Source organism: Eretmochelys imbricata, chromosome 4 (genome assembly GCF_965152235.1).
Source record: "Eretmochelys imbricata isolate rEreImb1 chromosome 4, rEreImb1.hap1, whole genome shotgun sequence".
NCBI lineage: Eukaryota > Metazoa > Chordata > Testudines > Cheloniidae > Eretmochelys > Eretmochelys imbricata.
In genome coordinates this window covers 15,448,189-15,473,492 of record NC_135575.1, presented here as the reverse complement: position 1 = coordinate 15,473,492, position 25,304 = coordinate 15,448,189, and the positions used below count along the sequence as shown (strand labels likewise).

The following is a 25,304-nucleotide window of genomic DNA, read 5'->3' as shown; positions in this document are numbered from 1 at the left end:
ACATCTTTTCTGTTCAACTAATTGATCATTACCATACACACATTCCACTTCATCTCAAACCGCTACCAAAAAAATTACAGAAAACATGAAGGTGCCCCTGAAAAGTACTTGCACATTCAATTCAGAATTACTTCAGTTCCCACACAAAAATGGGTATGGGAATTTTGGTTGTGTTCATTTTTTCGCCCCTTGGCCAAGGCATTTCAATTTGGGAGTTTTCTACACAAAACCAACTTGACACCAAACACACACGTATTGACAGACCTCTGGATTTGTACACATGCCTTTTGCCAATCAATTTAAATTTCATTAGAGAAGCTTGTGAAAAAATATAAGCTCGCCCTGTTTTTTTAAATAGTTACCTTTAGAGAGGTTAGAGGGAAATGTGTGTGATGAGGGAAACAGGTGCAAAAGTCACATTGAATAAAATAAATATTAATCATTAAATGGTGTTTTTCATCCCCTGAATAAATGTTCAGACTTAACATGCTAAAACACCTGTCACACTAAGGTCCCAATCCTCTATTACTGAAATCAGTTGGGCCTGTTTCTCATATATACTAAGACCTCTGAGAGAGTAAAGAGGTGCTAAAGCAAGGATGATTATACCTATACCTCCTTTATGCTGCCAGAGTAGCGTAAAGGGGTGTTTAGTGTAACTGAGAAGCAGGCCCAACTGGTGGCAATGGTGCAGGATCTGGCCCTAAATCTGCTAACCAGAAATGGAAAATAATAGGGTTAGGGTCTTGATCTTTTTTCCATGTTTCACTATTAGCCTTACAGGTTATTTTTGTTTAGCAAAGATCATATTTTTACCACTGATTAGAGCCATCTTATGACTGACTGAAAAACTAAATATGCTCTACACAGGGATATTAGATATTCTAGTTTAGCCAGGTTGTCTTAACAGGGCCTTCAAACAACAAAAATAATTAATATTTAATGTTTTTAAAACATATGCATTTTGCTGTCAAAGAACGTACTATTTTTGTATACAGTCTTGCAACTTTGTTTAAGCAGGTGAGGATACGTTTTTCTAACCAGTCTATATTAATGAACACTAATGACAACATGGAATATATCTGGGTGCATGAAAGTGCTCAGCCTACCGGGTTTTTTGGGAGTTCGGGTAAAGGTCCCTTTGACCGTTCGGCAATGAGAATTATCTCCACCGCAGACCCCACATTTATCTTCAACTTTGTTGGAACCGATTTCCTTGTCACAGCCCACTTTCTGGAGAGAGGAGAGTAAGAGGAGCATTGGGTTTTTTATTTTCCCCATTATAAATATCACTGTGGAAAGGAAAGTTCACCCAACAACTGATGTAATCAAATATAAAAATACTTGAAAGACTGAGATTGAATAACACAGTGAAAGCTCTGAACTGATTCCTGTATTAAACCCACTACTAAAATGGATTATAAAAAAAGGAACAGGCAACAGAGAAATTCAGGCAGAATTTCTTTTCACTTAGAATCATAGAAACATAGGGCTGGAAGGAACCTCAAGAGGTCATCAAGTCTAGCCCCTACACTGTGGTGGGACCAAGTAAACCTTGACAGGTGTTTGTCCAACATGCTCTTGAAAACCTTCAATGATGGGATTCCACAATCTCCCTTGGAAGCCCATCCCAGAGCTTAACTGCCCTGAGAGTTAGAAAGTTTTTCCTAATATCTAACCTAAATCTCCCTTGCTGCAGATCAAGCCCATTACTTCTTGTCCTACCCTCAGTGGACATGGAGACCAATTAATCACCGTCCTCTTCATAAGAGCCCTTAACATATTTGAAGAGGACGGTGATCAATTAAGCTGTTATTACACACAAAAATGTATCAAAAAAGCAGTAGAAGCAACTGGCTTAAAAAGAATTATTTAGACAATCAGAGCATTTGTAAGAAATAAACCTGTAGTATAACTATGATTTTAATTAAAATTGGGGGCTCCTGGAAAATATGATTTGGTGAACATTTCATGTTCATAAAATCCATATCATATGCTGTTTGTTGAATAGTACGGTATTTGACCAGCTCTAATTATGATTATCCAATAACGCTGTACAATCAACAAAACAATCGTAAGTAAATTTCACTCACCACACACTCTCCCCGCACACAAATGCTGTATGGATCTTTATAAGAACAGCGAGTCCCGTCATGTGCCAGCTGTTTCATATAAGCAACATCTCCAGTTTCTTTGGACTGGCAGTATAAGTGGCATCTTTTGTTGGCTGAATAACAGGGAAATAGTGTTAACTGTGTGTATTTCAACAACCCAAACATGCTTTAGAAAACAAACAACCAAACCCCACAAAGTTTTAAATCAGTAACAACAGAAATGCTGTATGGGGTAAATAAAAAGGAGCCTTAGACAGCTGTGAAACCTTGTGCCTGAATTCAGATGCTTGGTGCTCAATTCTCCGCATGAGGTACACTAATTATTATTATTAGCTTTCATATGTGTAATGTTTCCAGTCCTTTGAGAGGCTAAGCACCCTCAGTTCTCATGGAAATCAACTCCCTTGGACAGGATTGCACAGGACTAGGCCTGAAACTATTCCAAAAGCAGCTATCCGCTCTGATCCCAACTGAAAGGCAGGGTCAGTATAAGATATTGCTGAGTGGCAGAATAATCTAGGCCAGGAGTTTCAAAAGAGCCTATGGGAATTAGGCACCTAACTCCCTTAAGTTCCTTTGAAACCCTCCAGCCCTAACCATATTTCTAGATGTCATCTAATTTCATATTCAAAATACTATAAAACTGTATTCTACAAGATAAAACATAGAGAACAAATTGCTGGCAGCAACCCAGAGAGTTCTGTGGTACCTTTTGCTGGTCTGACAATCCAATTTTTATATTTGCATCTGCCATTGTTCACTATAATTAACCGAAAGGGGAAAGGTTAACTGGTGTTAATAATAGACAAGGTCTGCTAGGCTCTGGTTGGGGAGTATAGAAAAGTGGAAAAAATACTGAAGAGATTTTAAAGCAATGCCATTAGGACAGCACATTTGTTAATTTTAGCTGATGTGGACGAGAGCACCAGCAATGATTAGACAACGGGCATGGCTACACTTGCAGATGTAGAGTGCTGTGAGTTAAACCAGCCTTCGTGGAGTGCAGTAGGGAAAGTGCTGCAGTCTGTCCACACTGACAGCTACAAGCGCACTGGCATGGGCACATTAGCTGCTCTTGCAACAGCCACAGAGAGCGGTGCATTGTGGTAGCTATCCCAGCATGCAAGTGGCTGCAGTGTGCTTTTCAAATGGGGGTGGGGTGGAGTGTGACAGGGAGTGTGTTGTGTGTATGTGGGGGGAGAGAGAGTGGGCTTATGGGGGGCCTGAGAGCATGTCAGCATGCTGTCCTGTAAGTTCAGACAGCAGCAGACCTCTCCTCCCCCCGCCCCCCCCCACAGCATTCCAAAGTAATGATTGCTTTGTCTTGGAGCAGATAAGCAGCCGGCTGTCAGAAACAGAGCTTTCAAAGGGCATGTCTGCATTCCTACAGTGATTCCAAAACAATGAGAAGAGTGGCCACTTGACTTAAGGGGATTATGGGATGTTTCCAGAGGCTGATCAGAGCGCAATAATGCAACACCTTGTTCACGCTGACGCCCGGGCGTTTCAGCCACTATGCAACAAGTGTTAATCTTCTCGCCGAGGTGGAGTAAAAGGAGCGCTCAAGCCGTGGAGTCAGAGCGCTCTACGTGCCTTGCCAGTGTGGACAGGGAGTGAGCTAGGGTGCCCAGGGCTGCTTTAATGCGCTCTAACTTGCAAGTGTAGCCAAGCCCCACCTGTCACTCTCATGTAGATATGAGGGAGGGATGCACATCAGTGCTAGGAAGAGCCTTCGAGCATCTGAGCAGAACCTTGTCACACCCTAACCCTAACAGGGCTTGTGCTGAGTGCCCTCAATTCCCACTGGCTCCCACAGCAGGAGCTCAGAGCCCTCAGCACTGTGCAGAATCAAATCCACACCAACGGGAAAGCTGTGAGTAGGCTGGGCTTGGGGGGGTTACAGCAGTGTCTCTGTGGTTACACCCACTATCACTTCATTCTGGACCATCATTTCTCCTCTTTTTATTCTCACCTACTTACATTTTAACACTTATTATTTCTGGAAGTGGCAGCGGCCCGACACCACCTTCAGATCCCGATGTGCTGTACAGCAGAGTGAGATCCCTGCAGGCGATGAGGTTTAAACACAAAAGTGTAACTGCACTTACAATCAGGGTGCTCATAGGGCAGCCAGTGGTGTTTGCTCGTCTGATACTCGAAATGGGCATTACGCTGCTGACACTGCTGTGCTCGGAAGTCCTCAAAGTGCTTTGGACATTCTTCTGTATTGCAAAGCTGATACTCAAAATTGACACTGGCGCAATCTTGACCACCATTGACGGGCCTAAGGGGGAAAAAGGTTTAAAAGGCTTTTAAAACCCTTGAACATCAGGAGTGGAGTGAAAAACAGCTACAGCAAGAGCAGAGGAGCGTCCCACAGCAAAGCGTTCATCTTACTTTTCAGGGCCAAATTTTCAAAGGCCGGTGAAATGGGTGAGCTTGTAAAAACACCGGGAGAACAAGTAAATTGCAAAGCTACGCGTTCGCACTTGCAAAGTGACATGTGCGTGTGCTGGTCAGGTAACTAAACGTGCAGCAAGCCCATGCCCAAGCCCAAGTGGGAACTTTTTCAGATGCAATGGTGTGTGCGCATTTATAATCAGATAACGTAACTGAAACACAGAGAAAATTCTTGCATTAGTTGTCATCTAACAATAGGTCTTGCAGGCTGTAGATGCCACCCTCCACCTTCTCTCCACTCTTTTACATTTCCTAATATCATGTAGATGTTTTTGTCAGTGATTTGTTTCTGGAAATTCTAGAATTCTCCAAAGATGATCCCATCCTCCCAATCCTCTGCAAAGAGACTGGTTGCGGGGGGGTTAGAGTCAATGGAATAAAACGTCCAGTTCTTTGGATGGGGTACGTTGTAACTTTATAGCCCCTCTATGGTGCCCATACAAATCACTGGAATAGCCCCTCTATACAAAGGTTGCAGCACTGGCTCCAGGTAATCTCAGACCCAATGGCCACAACCCTGTGACTCCCTATGCCCTCCCCACAATGCTCAACTCACCCACTGTCTTGTGTGCAGAACTGGCATGGAGCCCAGCTCCACTGAGTTCAGGTGTGTGGCGTCCCTGTGTGCCCTATCTGCAGGTATCCACCAGCCCATGTACAGTAAAACCACTGCACTTCTGCTGCACTGCAGAACTGTGGCAGTCCCTTTGCCCAGGTGTGAATGTCATTCACACTGCATCCTACACCTATAAAAACTCCAGACCAATGGGAAATGCCAGTTCAGGAGAGTCTTCCAGACTTACATTGGATTGTTGCACTGGCGTGTTCTGAAGCGAACGCCGGTACCACAGGTCCGTGAGCAGGAGCCAAACTTTGTCCAGGATCCCCAGTTGCCATCCTGTTTCAGCTGGTTAGCGTTCTTCCACATACAGTGACCTTTATAGCACCACTGAGGAGACCCGGGCGAGAAATAAACAAGTGGAATTACAGCAACCTTACGAACAATGCTCAGGGCTGGATTTTCCTGTAACAATCACCCATTGTAAGGGGCAGCTTATGGGTGCACTGCCCTAGGCACAGACTAGGCCTCAGACTCGCTGCTCTCGGATGGAGGAAGAGCCTTAAGGAGGAGGGGAGTAGCAGACCTGTGGAGGCTGCTCACCCTTTGTGCTGTGACGCGCAATACAGGTAGGCAGAGCGGGGCAGCGTGCATGCACTGTACACCTGCTTCCTCCCTGGCTCCAGCACGTAAAGCTGGATACAATCCAGCCCTTAGTTAGCCTGACCAGACTCTTTGATTGTTTCTTTTTGGCCTCCATTCAGCACCAGCATTTTAATTTTTTTGTTTTGTTTTGCAAGATACAACGCCAAAGAGCAGCGTAGGGCCTTTTGCTCATACTGTACTGTTTCTAATGTCCATTTACACTGAGATAGAGGGTTAGTCATCCGACAGTGCACTTTTTGCTGCTGGCTATGGCATATTTGGATGGCATAAGCAGCTTCTCTGTATCTCAAAGTACACAGAATTTGCTAAACAAACATTTCTAGGCATGTAAGCTGCTAATTAAAAATGAGAGTTAAAAAGCAGGGACCCACCACTGGAGATATTAAAAGAAAAACAGTTAATCCAGGCACATTAGTACTCCGTTAGCCACAGGATGTCTGGACCGCAAGCACCACCGTTTAAGAGTAACTACTTCAATCCCAGAGTAAGGGCAAAGTCTGCTACAGTGGCTTCCCACTGCTACTTTCTGGGCAGTTTTCAGATGAAACAAGACTCCAAAAATGTAATGCAAAGCCCACAAGAAGACACTGATGCAAGGTTAGCTCTAAAGTTGGGCTTCGATCTTCTGGCTTCCAACACCATTTCATAAAGCACACCACAATCTGAATTGCTCCTAAGATGAGCCCTGAACAGTGCACATTGTATAGTTCCTCCTTCTTCATGACCTTGGCCTCATTCCTCCCACTGAAGTCAGGGAACTTCTGGGATGAAGCCCCCACACGAGATCTATCCTGACAGTTTAAAATAAACAGATACTGAGAACATAATATACTCACTTTCCCAGGGGCACATTCTGTGCCATCGAGTGGAGGCCCTTTCTTAGTTTTACAGAAGTATGGATTGTCTGGATGGCTACACCACAACTGCTTACATGGGTCAAAGGTTCGAAACTGAAATGTATTAACAAGACCAAGACATTTATTCAATGAGATTAACGATCATGTTACTGATATTGTTCATAGCAGCAATCAGGGCATTAACTATCATCACATTTCATTAATGTTAAACACTGGTTAACACTAAGTTGACTACAATACTACCATGATTTAAACACACCACACTGATGTTCCTCCATGAGAATTACTATCAATTTTGGTAAAACTAGGCATTATAGGCTCCTACATTTTCATGAAACCCCCAGAGTGGTCCTAAATGAGTCTGGATACACATTTTACTGGCACTTCAGGCTGTTTCAATTCACTCCGCCTTCCGCAGCCCTCAAAAAAAAATTATGGCTACTGAAAAGGGTCGAAAGCAACTAGATAAAATGATTTTAATCCTTAGAACAACCACTCTGGACATACCGCTGTGCACATTTTGTAGCCAACACCAAAATCAAAGCGGCATTGTTCATCCATGGAATAATTGATTCCTGGCAGTTCAGGAAGTTTGGGCCAATCGTGTTCAAAGGGGTCATCAAGGAGACAGTCATAGGAGCTGTGGGAAGAGAAACACAGAAAGCCCATGAGAATACTCAGTGATATTTTCCAGCCCACATAGTTATTACTGCTTGTTCTCATCCATTAGAATGTGTGTTCACCACAACACAGGACTCTAACTGAACAGGAGATAATAATATTGTGATGGTTCTTGGGGTACCCAGGACTGGGAGTTTCCTTGTTATCCCATTTTCAGCATGAGGGAGTCTTACTTGGGCCTGGCTGGGAGTTAGCTCCCTAACACTACCTGCCTTTCAAGTGCTCTCCCCTGGGCTATGTCTTTACCTTGCAGGTTAACAAGAGTTGCATCCCAGTCCTCAAGTCCCTTTGAATCATTCCCCTGTGATATCCAGCCCCTGACACCAACTACTCACAGAAATCCCAAATCCTTTGCCCTGAAGGGAGCAGCGTATCCCAGTTTGCCATAAACCACTGTTTCTGTAAACCACACAGCACTTGTGAGCACTTACAATAAAACAAAAGTAGGTTTATTTAAGAAAGACTAAAAGTTTAATTAGAAATCAGAGAAAGTGGTGGAAACAAATGGTTACAACAGAAAACAAAATCATAAAATGCAAACCTAGGTCTACACTAATAATTACCTTTCCTACCTCACAAAGAAGGTTTTCCTCCAAGAAATGCAGAAATGGTTGGTTCCCCAAGAACCAGGATTCAAACATTCATGAAAACATCCCTGCTCCAGAATGGGTTTCCTCAGTGAATGGATACAGAGAGCTTTGCCCATCTCTCTATTATACTAAAAGCAGCCTTTAGTTTCTGTTCACAGGCAGGACCACCCCTGTCTTGTTGTGAAGTTCCTTTTTTTTTATCTCCAAGTGGTTCTGATTGTTTGAAGTGGCCTCCGATGGCTTCTCATCAAAAATCCTAGTATTGTGCAAGGGGAAACAATTGCGCCTTGCACTGCATCACCAGCTAAACAGGCTGGGGTGACAACTCTCTCCTGCCTGAATGGGCCATCACCACGACACATTATCCCCTGGTGACTAATTTTTTACTCCCAAGTCCATAAAGCATCCTGTCAGTGTAAATACATGGTTCCTTAAATATTACCCATACCTACATCTCACAGTTATGAATCTTGACAAGTTACAAGCTTTCTGTAAATACCTTACACGGTACTCTTTATAGATAAATATCTGTAAGATATATTTGGTTTAGTGAGTTTGTCATGTCTCAGGTGAGATGAGTTTGCAGAGAACAGAGCCAATGGACCAGTTTGTGAAGCCCTGAATTAGTTCCCTCTCAGGCAACACTCCCATTTAGATCAGTGAGTCAGGACTGAATGGGAATTGTGAGAGGTCTCAGGTATGCAACAGTAAGAGGATAAGAAAAATGTCAAAATGGCACTAAAAATCACTCTCCATCCTGCTGTGCTTTTATATATATTCATATATGTACAAATTTAAAGATTTTCCTCTTTCTCCAGCCATTTTGCAATTCCCCTTTTCTGCTTTCAGGGCTCCATACTGTCATCGTTTCAAATACACAAACTCCCACTGAGTCAAAGGGAGTATTGTATTCACAAAAATTTTAGAGTTTTGCAAAATCGAGGAGCCTGACCCAAAGTCCACTGAAGTCACTGGAAAGACTCCCATGATTTCAGCGGTTTTGGATCGGGCCCTTTATGAGGAATTGTTGCTGTTGCTTAGCGCGTCTTTAAAAAAGTCAAGATGGAAGCGATGTGGCTGCCAGAAAGGAGATTTGGAAAGTGACTTTTTTTTTGGTAAGAGATTGTACCTCGAAATGCAACTGTTGTTTTGGTTGTTGATGTTCTGTTAAAGTGCAGGCATATTCATTTGCAGTGGCACCTTTTAAGATTGAATTCCTATTTAAATTTAGAAATCACGAGCATGAATCCATCTCAAATCCATGCACTTATACACAGTGGAGGCCTGTTACTCTTCTCCCCAGCACAGAAGGGATCTAAAGGGCAGAAAAGGTACTGAATCTCTGGCAAGAGTCAGCAGAGAGGACGCAGCACGCTCCCTCGACAGCCATGCTGCCATTAGCCAAGTGCTCCCTGCTCCCCCCATGACATTCAAGGGGGATCAATATCCCACAGGGGGAAGATGGCATTGCAATAAGCATATCAGCCACACAGAGTGGCTCCATCTTCCAGTAGCCTGACATCTCTCCAAAACCTCAGATGCCCCAATTCCACTTGGGCCTGCAGAAAGGAGCTTTTGCAGCTCACAGGGGTCAGGGGATCATGTTGCTCCCTGTCCTGAGATTTCCCTCTTTCTCTCCTCTGCTGAGTACAATGGAAGGAAGCATGTGATCTGACAGCACAAAGTGCTATTTCATGAATAACTACACTTAGATACCAACAGGTCCTTACTGTATGTATCTTTTGAGCTCTTGGCCACTGCACCGGGACCAGTGGTAACGATGAAAGGCAGCCTGCACCAAGGGAGCCATGACGCTCCCCATAGCGGTCTCATCCCCACACCTGTTCCCTTGCCCGTCATGCTCCATTCCCAGCCTGAAACAAAGAGCAGCTGTCAGACGCTACAAAATCTGTGTTGTTCACACCAAAAAAGGCAGGGGAGGGGGTTAAACAATTCACACTCCGCATAGTTTTGTTAAAAAGGGATTTTGTTTTTACGTCCCACAAATACCATTAAATGGGACTCTCTGCTAATGACAAAATACCCATGGATGGACATTAAAGAGTTCCTGAAAGACTGTTTCTTTAATGCATCTCTTCATTGATTTTATTTTTAATTAACTGAACAGAAACCAAAGGGCTTATCTACACTTGAAAGTTAATTCAGATTAAGGTAGGCTGTGAATTTAAAGCAAAATAAATATTGCTCAGTAACCCATGTGTGGACACACTTATTCTGGATTAAGAGTATGTTATTCTAGTTTAGTTAAGACACAATGGAATAGCTATTCCTGAATAACTCCATGCGTAGACAAACCCTAAGTTTAGGATGATCCATGCTTATATTCTTGATGTTAAAACAAATAGGCAAATAGAGATAAATCTCCATTTATCACAAATAGAGGACCACTTGTTCCCAAAATCATGTGTCCACTTTTGCACACTCATTTACCACATGAGTGAGGAACCTGGACTACTAATTTTAAAAATCAGACTCTCAGTGACATTAATTCATCCAGCTGGCTAACGGAGATATTTTATTGAACAAACCATTCCAGACTTAATTCCCCGAAATTTGCCACATCTGATAAATATATAATAGCATTTAGTGAAGCAACAGGTAGAAGTCCGTGTCGCTTGACAAACCAGTCACTGTTGAATGCAATGCATCAAAACAGTATTCCAATGCCTTCCATTTTTAACTTAGATATAAAAGTCCACCACATGGAATTTTACAAGATAAGATTTTGTCCCGCATTTACCTCTTCATTGATTAAAGCTCCTGTGAATGCCAAAGGAATAAGAAATAAAAGGAGATTTGCCATGCGCATAGCCCCCATGAGTATAAAACTGTTTTGTGCAAGCAGGAGAAGAAGCCCCGTGCTTTATGTTGCTCAGGTTGTAATAGTAAGACTTACACATGACCAGTTTCATGGGCAACTACAAAAGCTGAAGAAAACCCATCCTCATGGTTGAGAGTGCAGCTTCTTACAGGGTGACACATGCCAGTGACGGGAGCGTATCCTGTTGAGAGCAATACAGTTTGGGTTTGTTTCCTTTCATTTTTTTTATTAGATAACCCATAAGATTTACTGTTTTTGCCTATAAAGACCCATTGTGAAGGAGTAGTTAGCTACATGCTTCCCTGCAGCAAGATCAAGCTAGGTCATCTGCAAACGTCCATCTGTATCTAAGTGGGAGAGGAGGTTGATGAACTTCTTTTGGAATGTGATCATCTTGGCTTCCTTCGTAGTTATTGTCTTGATGTCCAATTTCTCCACCCACTTTAAAGCAGTTTTTCTCATTAAAATGACTACCACACAGATTAAAGTGCTGTGACAAACCTAAAAGCCACGCCTGGTTTATTAGCAATCTACATTGTTCTCTAGACATTTACATGTTTACCACCAAAATTTATGAAATGATGTTCCAGTCTAACTTGGAGGCAAAGTTTTCAGCAATAGCCTTTTTTGTCATGCTGATATTAATATTTTCAGTTTTAGTCTAGGTCCCTTTTCGTGTTGTCTGTCTTTTTGTCAGCAACATCTGAAGTCTTCCTCAAGGGAGAAAATCTCCACCTTCATCTATTAGGATAGACGTACAAATTTAGGCCAAATTTTTCAAAAGCACCTATTAGTTTTGGGTCTTCCACTTTTTGGGAGGCTGACTTGAGACTCCTTAGTCTTGGTTGGGAGAAGTGGTGAGAACTCAGCTCCAACTAAGGAGAATGGCAGATGTTCGGCTCCTTTGAAAATAAAGCCCATAGTGTCTCAAGTTGGGCATTCAAAACATGGTGCTTTTTTCATGAACAGCTATGGGTACTGGAAGTGTATTTCACCTCATGTGGGTTTGTGCTAGCCGATAATGTGAATTTTACAAAGGAATGTACAATTGACACCACAGTGATCAATTACATAAACCACACATGAAGTTGTTGCTGCTCCATGATTGGTTAACATATGTAACTAATACCTTGTCTACAAGAGAAAGCTGCACTGTTAACGTGAGGAGTGATTTTAAATAGATTTAGTTGAACTGATGCAAACCCCTCCATGGAAAATCTTCTCTCTAAGTGGGGTTTGTTACCATTTAGCTTAAGTTGGTGTTGATGTTAAACTGGAATATGAGTGTCTTACAGGGGTTTGCACTGTTTTAACTAAATTAGTTCAAACACTTGCTTAAGTGCTTTGCTGAATCCTAACCTATGCTCCCTAATTTTTTCAGATCAATGAACACAACTTTCACATTTTCCCCCTTTCTTTCATGCATTATTAAAAAACAAATAATTCTGCTACAGACTGGTTGCTTTACCTTGCATACCAGCAGGCCCAAAATCTTGCCTGGTTAAAAAAATGGCATGATCATGATGCTCAGAATGATTGGGATCCGACTTCTGTTGCTGGTAGGCCCAGCGGCAAACATTCTCCAGGCTTCTTGAGGGGTTTCCCCTTTCAATCAAGCTGACAGACTAGAAGAGAGAAATAAATGCGAATCAAGAAGCTTAGTGGTGTGTTCCCTGAACTTGGCGTCAGGACATTTAAAACAATTATTTTCTCGTAAGGTTTGCCTACAAGGTGAGTTAGTGAATGGCAAGCCAGGGTGCAAATCTACAGCACACTAGCTTGTTATGCACTAACTCATCATTTGGACCGTGCTACGGTGCACTAGAATTTCTGTAGTGTCTCAAAGCGCACCCTGGAGCTTTTAGTGCGCTATAGCAGGGTCTAGACACCGAGTTAGTACGCGGCAAGCTAGCGTGCTGTAGATTCACAGCCTGGCTTGTCACACACATCCTTTGGACAAGCCCCCAGGGAGCTCCTCTCAGAGCACTGAGCAATCACTCTTTTCACTCCTCCCCAGCTCATGCCAGCCTTTTGCCCCATCGAGTTGCTCCACAGCTCATGTACAATATTCCCCGTGGGCTCGATTCACCACTGTCTGCACGCTGGTGCCGTCATTTGCCCCTGAGCAAAGTGGGTGCAAAAAGCCACCACATCAGAACAACGGCCTTTTACAAGGACTCTGCACAAGTGTTAATGACTACACAAAAGCCAAGGTCATGGGGAATCAGGGCAGTCAGAGAGAATCATTAACAAGGTGTTTCCTCCCAGCTGCCAGCACCCCGGTTTGGTTGCAGGCCATCAGGCCAGTTTTGTTGGCTTGCACGTAAGGGACTTTTCAGAAAACACCACAAGTGTTTATATTCTTTATAAAAATAACAGTCTTTTTGTATAAAACGTAATGTGGAGGGCAAACACACAAACAATACAGCTACTACAGCAGGACAATTTTAATCCCACAGCTGGGAGCTGCTTACATTTTAAGCCGCTAGAAGAGAATGTGCCATTTGCTTAAGATAAACTAGAGTGCAGGGAGACACACAGTCTACGGTAATCTGCAAAGAAAGTCTGAAATGATAAAAAACATACGGGACAGATCTTCAGCTGGGGCAAATCCATGTAGCTCCAGTGGACCTACGCTGATGTACACCAGATGAAGATCTGGTCCCTCTGAGTCCTGTCTGGCTCCTGCTACACTATATACATAAGCTCTGTGTGTTCAGAGTAATATTTAACCATCAAGGAAACATAGAAATGGTCTTTTCACCTACCTAAGTTTAATGCCCCATTGAAATGGAAGGATGTGAGCTTTACCAAACATGGAACAGACCTGGATGCTTCCTTTTGGCTTTTGAATAATGTAATAAGCATTTGTTGCAAAGCCCTCTAAGTGCTTTTTAAGAGGAAAATCAATGTAAAATATATTAAGATTACCCAGGGCAGACCATGGGGGAGCTCAGCATGATCTGGGGGGAAGGGAAGGAGGCACAAACTGTTCTTGTAAAAAGGAAATAACTTCCTAATTATCGACATGGCGAGGATATGCTGGCATGCTGCAAATGGCAAAGAAGACATCCTTTGCTTTGACAGCAATTGGCTTGATTCACTAAGGTCTTCTGCTGGCAGAAACTCAGTGTAATGGCGTAGCACCTACATCTCACAAGTGCCCCTTCTGGTCATGTGTCTGCAGTCTTTAAACAGTCCCAGCTCTGGTGTTGGGCTTACCCCGAGGGCTTCCTCCCTGGAGGCAATGGTTTTCCCCTCTTGGTATGTTCTGGCCACAGTTCTGCAGCTGGGCCTCTTAACAGTTCAGTTCCTCTTCTGGGAGTTTATTGCTCTCCGATTATAGGCCACTTCCCCAGTGGCCTATGGGGGGCGGGGGACCCAGGCCTACACACTACTCCGGGTCCCAGCCAAGGGACCCTCAGAATAGCAGCCATGCGCCACCGTGTCCTGTTAATTAAACTGCTTTCAGTTCCCTGGGCCACTTCCCCATAGGCCCAGCCTTCACTGATGCTTCACCCTTGGCTCAGGGCTCTTCTGTGTTCAGGCCCAGCAGTCAGACAGGAGCTCTTTCTCGCTCCCCCAGTCCCTGCCAGCACTGAGCTGTCCATGGTGCTGCAGTTCCCTCTGGCCAGCCAGGAACACCAGCTGCACCCCTGTGGCTCCAGCAAGGGACTGTCTCTGGCTCTGCAGCTCCTTTTTATATGGCCCTCCTGGGTCCTGACTGGTTACTGCCTACAGCTTCTCTGCTTGGCTAGCCCTTTACAGCCTCCTTCTGATTGGCCTCCCCTTGTCTCGCTAGGCTGCTCAGAGGACTTCCCTCCACTGCTCCTTTTCTGGGATGGGTGTGGCAGGTCCCTGAGGCCTCCAGCAGGGGACCTCTGGTCGTAGTCCACCCCATCACACTCAGGCAGTGGACTCTGATGAAACAAAGTCCGCCCAGAGGGGTTTGCAATCGTACAAGGCATCAGCAACCCATTCTGCCAAGGGGGCTCTTCTGCCCATCCCTAAAGTAGGTGGCACTGGCAAGGGAAGGACATAGACAGAACACATATTAGGAGAATCTCTCATGCAGCTAGGCTCCTATGAAGACTGTTCTCTCCTGGGGGGCACATCTCCTCAGTCACAGCTGCCACCCAAGTATTAAGGAGGATGCAGACTAAAACCCTCAGCACCATGTAGGCCAAATCAAGCCCAGCATACGTAGCGTGAAGGAGAATTTGAACAAAGTGGACTGGTATCACAGGAGAAGGGATATTCTGCATAAGGAGCATTTCATTGGCTTACATCCTCCCAGCTTGAGAGAGACCAAAAGTTACCCTCATCTTCCAGCTGTTGGCGTTTGGTGAGAAATGAGTCAGGAAGGGGCACAAGAACAGGTGTGTCAGCATCACAACAGGCGTTCTTGTACGCGGCCTCGGAGAAGAGAAGAGAATTCACCAGTTTTGGGCTGAGGCAAACGGGTGACGTAGCTCCCAGAAACTGCCCTGCCGCTACCTGCGGTGCAGGACCCCCGTCTCCACTGCTGCCAGTTCAGCAGAAGCCACCAGCACCAAATTAACTGACACTGAAACAGAATTGTGAAGATTAAGATGCAGCACTCATTGAAATGCCTTTTTACCTTCGCATACCCCAGCATTATCATTCGCACCAGCACCACATTTATGTGGACACCAAGGGATTCATCGTGGTAAATTTCATTCACCTAAGAATGAGGGGAAAAGAAAAAGATAGATAAAACAAGTCACACAGAGAGGATATTAAAGTGCACGTACAATTACAGAACTCTCACACTTACAGAGTTAGATTTGCTCGTAAGGAAGTAGAATTCAAGCCTTAAAATGTTTCCATGCACGTTACAATTCCAGTTGCAACAAACCTTCTCATAGAAGAACTTGGTCAAAACCAACGGATGTCAACGGGATGACTACAGTTGACTTTAATGGACTTTGGATCAGGCCCATAGTGAAATTGTTCTTTGAAAAAAATGACTTTTCTAAGTTCTGAACCTGCGAACACTTAAGCACATGCTTAACTTTACTCACGTGAGTAGTCCCATTGAAGTAAATGAGATTATTCACATGAGAAAACTTAGGCATGTGCAAGATTGGGGCCTATCAGAGGGTATCACTGAGGATATTTTTTATTTTCTTTATTTTGATTTAAAACTCACAGCGGGATTGTAAAACAAGTAAAGTTTGCAATGATATAAAACAATTACAGTCCACGGCCATAAAAATGGTTCATGTCACTCATCACCCACCAGTGCAAAAAACCCGTCAGCTGTACCTTATATCCCACAACCACTTGGTCCCCAAGCATTTTAGAGAATTGACTGTGTATAATTCATATGGCACAAAACACCCCTGGGTATATTTATTATTATTTCCTGGGGCTTTCCATCATCGTCAGAGTGGCTCTTTTGCTGCCCCATGATTTCTTTCCCCTTCCAGTCCACATGGATACCTCAAGTGTGCCATCTGGCCATTTGAACTGAGGATGAGTTCCAGCATCTGTCCCCAATTGCTTTGTCTAGCGAACGTCTAACATCAGTTAGGTCAAATGCTTCGGATTACTACATGAGTTGGGAAAAAGCTGGGGTATTTTTTATTTTAAAGAATGCACTTTATTAAAATTCTACACCCAGTGGGCCAAACTCTGCAAACCTCACTCAAGCAAATCTTGTCAATGTCTGTGAGAGGTTTTCCCTCAGTAAATACTTCAGGATTCAGCTTACTATCTGCTTCTGTCTGGAGAAAGACATGAAAAACTAGGCAGCAACCCTACACACACTTATGCATGTGCTTAATTTGAAGGGTCTGAGTAATCCTGCTGACTGCAAACTAAGCTTAAACTCAATGGGAAAAGGACTTTCAAATCCCTTAAGTGGCTTTGAAATTCTCAGCTGGAAGTTTTAAAGTCAACAGCATTGCCAGAAGAGAGAGGCATAAGCACTGCACCACAGCTGGTCTATCACTGATACCCTCAAATATACTCCATTTCTCTAAATCAACATGTTCCAGCTAAAAACCCTTTAATCGTATGAAAACATACAACATCTAAGCATTTTAGTTGGGGCTGGTCCTGCTTTGAGCAGGGGGTTGGACTAGATGACCTCCTGAGGTCTCTTCCAACCCTGATCTGCTAGGATTCTATGATTTTGGAAGATGAGTTACTATATAAAAACAACGTCTGTCAATCTATGCCAACACCATAGGCACCAACTCTGTGGATGCTCCAGGGCTGGAGCAGCCACGGAAAAAAACAGTGGTGCTCAGCACTCACCAGTCACCTGCTGATCAGCTGTTCGGCAGCAGGCGCTCGGGGGAGGAGCCGGAGCAGGGGCAGGAAGAGGCGGAGTGAGGGTGGGGCCTTGGGGGAAGGGGAGGACTGGGGGCAGAGCGGGGATGGAGCACCCACCTGGAAAAATGAAAGTCAGCGCCTGTGACAAACACCCACCCAAAAGTGAATCTCATGATACCACAAGACTCCAGTTCCAAACAGCAGTAGAAATTACACAGGGAAGAAGTAGTTGCACTGCTCTTAAGCCCCCTTTGCAAAGCAATTTATGAATCTGCACAAAATGCCAAATTTTACTCTTGGAGGACTCTAGTGGAAGCTGCACTCAAGGGTGGGATTTTGCCCTAATAATTTCTTTAGAAGAAACCAACACTCCTGTCCATGGTTAAAGGTAAAAGAAGACAAAAAATTGGGGACATGTTATGAAAGGGATCGAGAATTATATAGGTGGGTCAAAATTTCCTTTTTCCTGAACCAATGGTATGTCTGCGAGTGTAGGGGGAGGAGGTCAAAGAAAGTCTTCTCCCACAGGTATAAATTATGGGTTAGAACATCTGCAGATCATAAATAAAGTTACTCATCCTCCTCAAATGAAATAAATAAATATGTTATGGACTAATTGATGCAAAATAAATAGCAGTGCTCAGAAGGAGATTGATATATTTGTACATAATTAAAGAGGTTTTTTTTTAGTCAGGCTAAAAAGAGACATTCCTTGCACAGGGGGAAAAGAGTGGCATTCGGCGTTGTCCAGTCTGTGGGACCTGGCTCAAATATACAGTATGTGGTTCTAAAAAGCAAGACCTTTTGCAGAGAATGAATTGTTGGCAATGCACACAACTCACACCACCTGCCTTATGAAGCAGTTATTGAGGAGTTCGGTGATTTCTTTCTCATATTCTCTCTCCTGACGAGGTGCAATATTATAACTCCCCACAATGGATTTTTGTAGTGGAACAAAGAAAGTGTCCTAGTTTCACAATCACTGATAAATGCACCAGCTGATGAACACTCAAGGAATCAACAAACAAAAAGTGATTCATGCCCTTATGCCAGTAGGTAGCAGGCCTCCCTTCGCTGACTCTAGTACTGGTGCCAAGTTCCGGACCGATCTAGAGATGCAAGACCTGTATTTATCTACAACATAGATTTAGCACGGCCTGTGGTAGTTCAAGGTCTCCTCCCTGTGTCCCTCTAATGTACATTAAACTAACCTGAAGACACACCTGGAAGGCTGAGAGATTAGTTTGAGTGTCTGACCTTTCTGCTGAGTCTGTCAACAAGAGAAATAACTAGTGCCAAGCACAGCAGTGGTTTTGGTCATGTAAAACCAGTTCTCTAGGAAGTGAAGTTTTCTCACAGGCCACCAAACACCCATGAGAAACTAATCTCTTTCTAACATTACGGTTGGGGGTGAGATAACCTAGTCACCTCAAGATGAAAGACTGCTTTGTCCCATCACTAATTCTTGGATGCATCATCCATTTCCCTAGAGCGTGGGAAACGTTAAAGCCTTTAAAATGTACGCAGTGCTGTTGTAGCCATGTTGGCCCAGGATATTAGAGAGACAAGGTGGGTGAAGTTATACCTTTCATTGGCCCAACTTCTGTTGGTGAGAGAGACAAGCCTTCGAGCTTATCACAGAGCTCTTCTTCAGGTCTGAGAAATGTACTCATTTTAAAATGGGGCACTTTAACCTGTGGAGGATCCTTCTGACATGTTCCTAAAGAAATGTCATGCATAGGTCACTTCACACTGATTTTCCTGGTTTCCTCACACAGTTATTTTCCCTGAAAGTTCAGATTTTGCAAAAAGCTGTTGCTTAATTTTGTACAAAACATCTTTCCTATACTGTCCAGTACTCTGGAATATACGCTGAATTTAGATTAATCCCCTTTGTTCATTACTCTGTTAGGGCCAAATTCTCTACCCTTGCTCCTGTGGAGCGGTATCTTAGTCCACGAGCTGTCTCATTAAAATCATTGGGTAAAGTATTACTCCACATAAGCCAGAATGGCAGAATCTGGCCCTTAGAAACTTAACAATAAAGAGCCAGGTTGGACCTTTAAAACGTGTGCTCAGCAAGGGGCAGGAGTAGCTCTCTCCCCAGGAGCAGAGCAGGGAGGGAGCTGTGATTTGCCACGAGTTGCAGATTACTTCACCCTCTGCTTTTGTTCAAGTATTTTAAAAAAACAGGTTCGACAGATTGTAGTAGCAATACAAAGGATCCTCCCGAAGCACTACTTGCTGGATGTCCCATGCCTCTCCAAAGACAAAGAACAGGAACATCTCATGTATGACTTAGAAACCAGTGGGAGATTCCAAAAAGGCCCCTGGACTAGCGGTGGGCCCCAGTGATCCCCCGGCCACCCACTTGAATGTACTCCCACCGAAGGTTCCTTAGCAGGGGAGGAGTGCCTGAGTGGAGAGTAGTGAGAGTGGCTGGGAAACACAGGCCCCAGCCTGACTCAGAGTCGTGACTCTCTGTCCACTGACCCAGGCAGGGCTGCTCCTGACAGTGCTCGAGCCCGGTGTCGAGTTGCAGAAGGATGCAGTGCAGCCAACGTTGCAGGCTTTCCCCTCAACCATACCGATGGACGCGCAGTTTGAGGCCGTGGAGGCTGACCTGGTACCAAGCGCTGCACTGATGTTGCTGGTACCGAGAGCGTCGTCCGCCGCACCGCGGTTGACATTGGCACTGCAAGGCTCAGCAGATCTCTTGCTGCCACAAGCACCTCCAGCGTGGTCGCTAACGAGATGGTCTCAGGACCATATGGTGCTACAGATGTAGAAGATGCTCCCTCAGGCTCTGGACTCCCTGGGGCCTGCCTTGGTGCCGGGGTCAATGGTGCCAGCTTCTGCGGTGCCACACAAGAGGAGTGCTCAAGTCTCAGTTGCAGTCTGCTCTTATCCCCAGGCCTAAAGGACCCTGGGTGGTCTGCTGAGTGGTCTTATGCCTCTTCTTCGGCACTGGGGAGGGGGAGCGGTGTCAGAACTCAGAGGCAGCTTGGAGATGACATGCAGTGGTGACATTAACACAGTGGACACAGAAGGTAAGCAAAAGGAGACTGAATACAAGATCCTGTCTTTGATCCGTGCCATCAATTCCTGTTCAAAGCTTTGTACAGTAAATTGGGATAATTGTTAACCTGTTGATTAGATTTTACCATCCAAAAATATTTAATAGATTTCAATTGGTATTCTATTTTTATAAGTGTGATTAATCGTGATTAATATTTTTTTTTGAGTTAAGCGCAATTAATTGACAGCCCTAATATATATTTATCTGGAATCCACTTTGAGATGCCCATTTCCCTCTGTACGAGCTGAATTTTGCTAAATTAAAGCTGACTTTTTTCATGGTTATCATGGTACAAACACTCGGAAAGCTTGGAAATATACAAATAGCCCAGTGGTCCCCAAACCTTTCAGGGTCACACCTCGCCTTACCCTTGCCCATTCCTCCCCTGGAGCTGGGGCTGTGGCTCCTGGGGGAGGGGAATGTGGATGGGGTAAGGGGGACGAGGCTGGGGAGAGGGCTGGATCAGAGCTGGGAGCAGAGCAGAGCTGGTGGGCGCTCCCTCCCCGCTCCCCAGTGGTGGCCCCCGAACATTCCTCTCTGCCCCCTGGCAGGAGGCGCCCCACAGTTTGGGAACCTCGGGACTAGCCAGGCTTCATGAGATTACAGAGAACTTTTGGTGCTACTTGACATGAAGGCATCTTAGTCTGAGCTGTGCCAAGCAAGCACATTCAATTAAAAAATGGCAGATTAACACCCCAAATGCCTAGTATACTTACTCTGTACTCTAAGAATAGTTTATGGTCATAATGTCAGGAATGCAACTTATGACTTAAACATGCTGCCTTACAAGGATTTTCCCTACCATGCTGCTAAGGCGCTCACATTATTAGAAAAGGCTTCTCAGTGAGAGAAAAGGTTAAAGTGCTGGATTGTCATGTGAACTCTACACTAGCTGTTGAGGAGGGAAGCAAAGACTCTTGACAGAGAAATGCTTCACAATAATTAGGGAAATTCAAGTACCAGTGGTACAGAGCCTGATCTCCATGGCCTTGCCTTTATGTAGTCATTTACAGTCATGTAAAGAGAGTGTAAAATACTCAGTGTTTTTACGTGCACTTTGTACAGGTGAACGACAGGTGCAAGGCAGCAGAAAAAATCAGCCCCACCATATTTTGTTCTCAGCTACTACTATGAATAATAAAGACCACTCCCTAATATAATCTATACAGAGGCCCCGATTCTCTGGCATTGGAAGCGTGAAGCATTCAGCCACCTGAGTGTCTCTTGAATGCTCAGTGGTAACATGGATTACAGCAGCATCAGGGCTGCCATAACTTTCACTGCAATGCCCCCCCAGGGACTGACTGCCAGCTGAGAACAGCAGGAGGAGAGTCAGTTCTGGTTCTGGCCCCTTCTTATTCCTGGCAAACCCCCTAAACTGGGGTCTAGGAAGGGGGCCTGAGCAGAGACACTTCAAGAGCTCTATGCCAGCGAGGGAGTTCCCCTTACACCAGGGTCCATTTCCAGTCCCTTTACACGGCTGGAGCAATAAAGGAGCTAGGGTGGCAAAGAGAACCAAGCCCATAGTACATCTCCATTACTGATCACCTCCTTGCCTTTTCGCTTACAGTTCCCTGTGTGTACCCACAGTTTCCCTGGCACTGAATTCACAAGTCTAATCTCTTTACATCTCACCTCAATAGTTTGGGCCACCTCCAAATTATCAGAGGTGGGTGACAGACACCTCCCACTCCCCGACTTTCACATTTGTCCCAGGTGAAGCAAGGCTATACTGATAAGACAGGTAAGGCTCTCAAAGAACACAGGCCTATCAATGGTATCTAACATTGCATTAACCCAACACTCTTCTTTCTGTCTTCACTATACCTGTTAGGGGGCATGTATCTGTCTTTAATCCTCTGTTCTCCAGAATGAAGATGTGGCCTAGCACCTAGAGCACTAGACTGGGGCTCAGGAGAGCTGGGTTCTATTCCTGGCTCTGCCACTGGCCTGCTGGGTGACCTTGAGCAAATCACTTCCCCTCTCTGTGCCTCAGTTTCTCCATCTGTAAAAAGGAGGGAATGATACTGGCCTTTGTAAAGTGCTCTAAGATTGACCGATACAAAGCACTTAATAACTATCAGCCCTTCATTCCTTTCTGTTGGGCACTCAGACTCTGATCACTTTCCCAATAATTAACTTACTCTGAGGTTACATTCTTCTCCTTTCCAAAGGAAATTGAATATACGGAAGAAATCTACAAAAGTAACTGTGTTAAAGCATTCCTACTTCTATTCATTTACAACCAATTCCACTGTGGTCCATTCCTGTTTCCTTTGGCAGCTTTTGTCTGACGACTTGGGAAAACCCAGTGTTAATGACTTTCAGTTCTTGAACTGTAAAAGCTATTGGCATTTCCTCCATATCCTCAGATTCCTTTCAGATAAAATACTGACGTTCTCACACAGAAAGGCATGGTTATTAATTAATAGGGTTAACTAAAGGATAGTTGGTGATTCATAAATCGATACCATCATTTAACTTCCTCAGTACAGCTCATGGCATGATGACATTTTAAGAGGTTTTGACCTAATGTTCCTCTCCCTACCATCCCTATTTGACAGCTGTTAATCACCGAATTAATACAAAAAGCCGAAGTTGACCCTCAGGTACACCCACACAATGCCACTGGCTTCCATTAGTATGAGTGGATGAAACTGACCCACAAATATTTAACCCAAGAGTTTCCATAGTTGTGATAGATCATGCATTGTACATGGGTGAAAAACCAGTGTGAGATGACCCTGGGACTCTCACTCCCTTTACCATGCTGGTCTAGTATTTGTACTGGACAACACTGTCCATTTTTAGAAAGCTAGCTCTGAACCTGGGAGAGCTGCACAATATAACCAAGTACATTAGCAACAGCAACCCCCGTGCATCACCGGAGGGGATGAAGATACGATTACGATGATCAGGATTAAACTTCTGCATCTACAAGACATTCCACTTGGTTGTAAGTCTGCCCATGTGTCAAGTTCAGAGTACAATACCCCACAGTGCTGATCAAGATGTGGAACTGTGAAAAGCAAAAGCAGAGATTTTTTTTTCTAAAATATTCCATAATATGTATCCATCTTATGCTTACAAAAAGCCTGGCTGAGAGACAATATTTCAAGGACTTTTAGTTACTGAACACAAATGCCTTCCTTTTCAAACTGTTGTACATTTCGGGCTTTAACCAAAGACTATCGAAGGCCATGAAAAAACTCCCATTGAAATTTGACTTCAATGAGGTTTGGATCAGGCCATCACGTGCTGATCCTGCAAACACTTACACATATGTGTTTAACTTTAAGACACAAGTAAACCCCACTGAAATCAATTATGCACATGCATAAGTGTTTGTGGAAATAGGCTTTAGTTTGGTAAAAATTTTGCAGTCTTAGCTAAATTATGAGGAAAAAAAATTGAAGTTTATCTGGGCAATTAAAAATTACAGAAAGCTACACTGGTGTCCTCGTAAGCATTATTTTCAACACTAGAGTCTATTGTAAGTGAATTTTTGCAATTTCCAGTTTCAGCAGCAAGTTGATTAAAAGGTTCTTGTGACACTATTGTATCTTGACCTATCAAAATCTTGACTTCAAAGACAAGACTATTTAAAAACTATGTACTGTATATTATAATATAGAAAGAGTCACAATATTTTGTATTATTTACATAAAACTTTAAGGCAATGGTAAACATTTTAGTTTAGATGTATTCTGTATTAAAAGTATATTACCAGCAGATGGAGCTATCTACATTTTAGAAAACATGAAACTTGAAACTGTTTTGAGATATTAAAATCTGTTTACAAAAAGTTAAATGTGTTTGTTTTAGAACTAAAAAGTCAATGTTCTGAAGGCATCTCAAATTAGTATTTATTATGGAAAACAACAGAACAGAGATTATTTTCTAGAGTTCATCTGTGCCAACAAGGCACTGCTTTGATTATTGCTGTAAACAAAAGAATAACGAAAAGATTCCTTAGAACACTTCATATTTAATAATTAACTTCACAATATCATCTAACTAGCAGCTGAAATTAAGATGCAGAGGAGATGCCAAGGTCTAAAAATGCAACATACCAATATTGCTTATTTCAAGAATCCACATCTGGTAACATAACCAGAATAAAACTCCACCACCCATCAGGCAAGTTCACATTAAGGCTATCTAAACCATTTGATTGTAAAAATGAACCCAGGCAAGCATGGTAGGTTCTGCTAACTTAAGGAAACTTTTCAGACTGGTAACCATGTTAGTCTGTATCAGCAAAAACAAGGAGTCCTTGTGGCACCTTAGAGACTAACAAATTTATCTGGGCATAAGCTTTTGTGGGCTAAAACCCACTTCTTCAGATGCATGGAGTGAAATACAGTAGACAGGTATAAATAAACAGCACATGAAAAGATGGGAGTTGCCCCCCACTTGGTAAGGCAACTCCGACCTTTGTTACTCACTGGACAATAGCACTAGTTTTTCATCTCAGGAGACCCAAATCCTAACATGGTCATACATTTGGCAAAGTCTTCCTAGTTCTTATGATGCATTTCTCCGCATCACAAAATACCCACGTATGTCAGCATGACTGGGAGTTGCTCCTCCAGAGAAGTCTGGGATTGGTATTTCAGAATGATTTCAGCTCTGGTACATTGGCAGAGCTATGAGGAAAAGCTTGGATTGTACCTGCCTGCCTGTTGTCTGGCTTTACCTGTTCACTACCACTAGACCTTACTGTCACAAGCAGCAAATGTATACAAAATTCCATATGAAGGAATGAGTGCTGAATGGAATACTACCCTTTAACTCAGGAGCAAGTGGGCAAGAGAACATATCAAGGGCACTTGTCCTCCATGTCGGGATGCTGAACCAAAGAGGAAATGTAGAACTGAAAGTGTTTATTGGGCAGGGGTTGGAAATACTGGGCAGTAACTAAGGGAGAAGTGCCTTAGGTTGTGGGACCCCTTTCTGCAAGGATATCAAGCACTGAAAGAACACAGGCTACCATCCTGGTTCTGATTTAGTTACATGGGTTCCTGCGACATGTTGCTATTCTGCAGAACACAAGGTAATCCAAGTTTTCCCAACCACTGTTATGTAGGTACAAACTTAGAAAGCAGATTGTCTTATCTTACAAATAAAAGGGCTGAAGAATTGCAAGTGTA

General features: G+C 43.7%; 1 protein-coding gene across 1 annotated transcript in view; it reads right to left on the bottom strand.

Moving 5' to 3' along the window:
- The window catches only part of ADAMTS3 (ADAM metallopeptidase with thrombospondin type 1 motif 3), a 190,155-nt gene that overhangs the window by 17,528 nt on the left and 147,323 nt on the right, over positions 1-25,304 (bottom strand). The window contains 10 exon segments of the mRNA XM_077814745.1: positions 1,110-1,233; positions 2,094-2,227; positions 4,223-4,398; positions 5,378-5,523; positions 6,636-6,749; positions 7,164-7,296; positions 9,658-9,801; positions 10,845-10,950; positions 12,238-12,394; positions 15,391-15,474. Of these exon segments, the coding sequence (XP_077670871.1) occupies positions 1,110-1,233; positions 2,094-2,227; positions 4,223-4,398; positions 5,378-5,523; positions 6,636-6,749; positions 7,164-7,296; positions 9,658-9,801; positions 10,845-10,950; positions 12,238-12,394; positions 15,391-15,474 (1,318 nt within the window).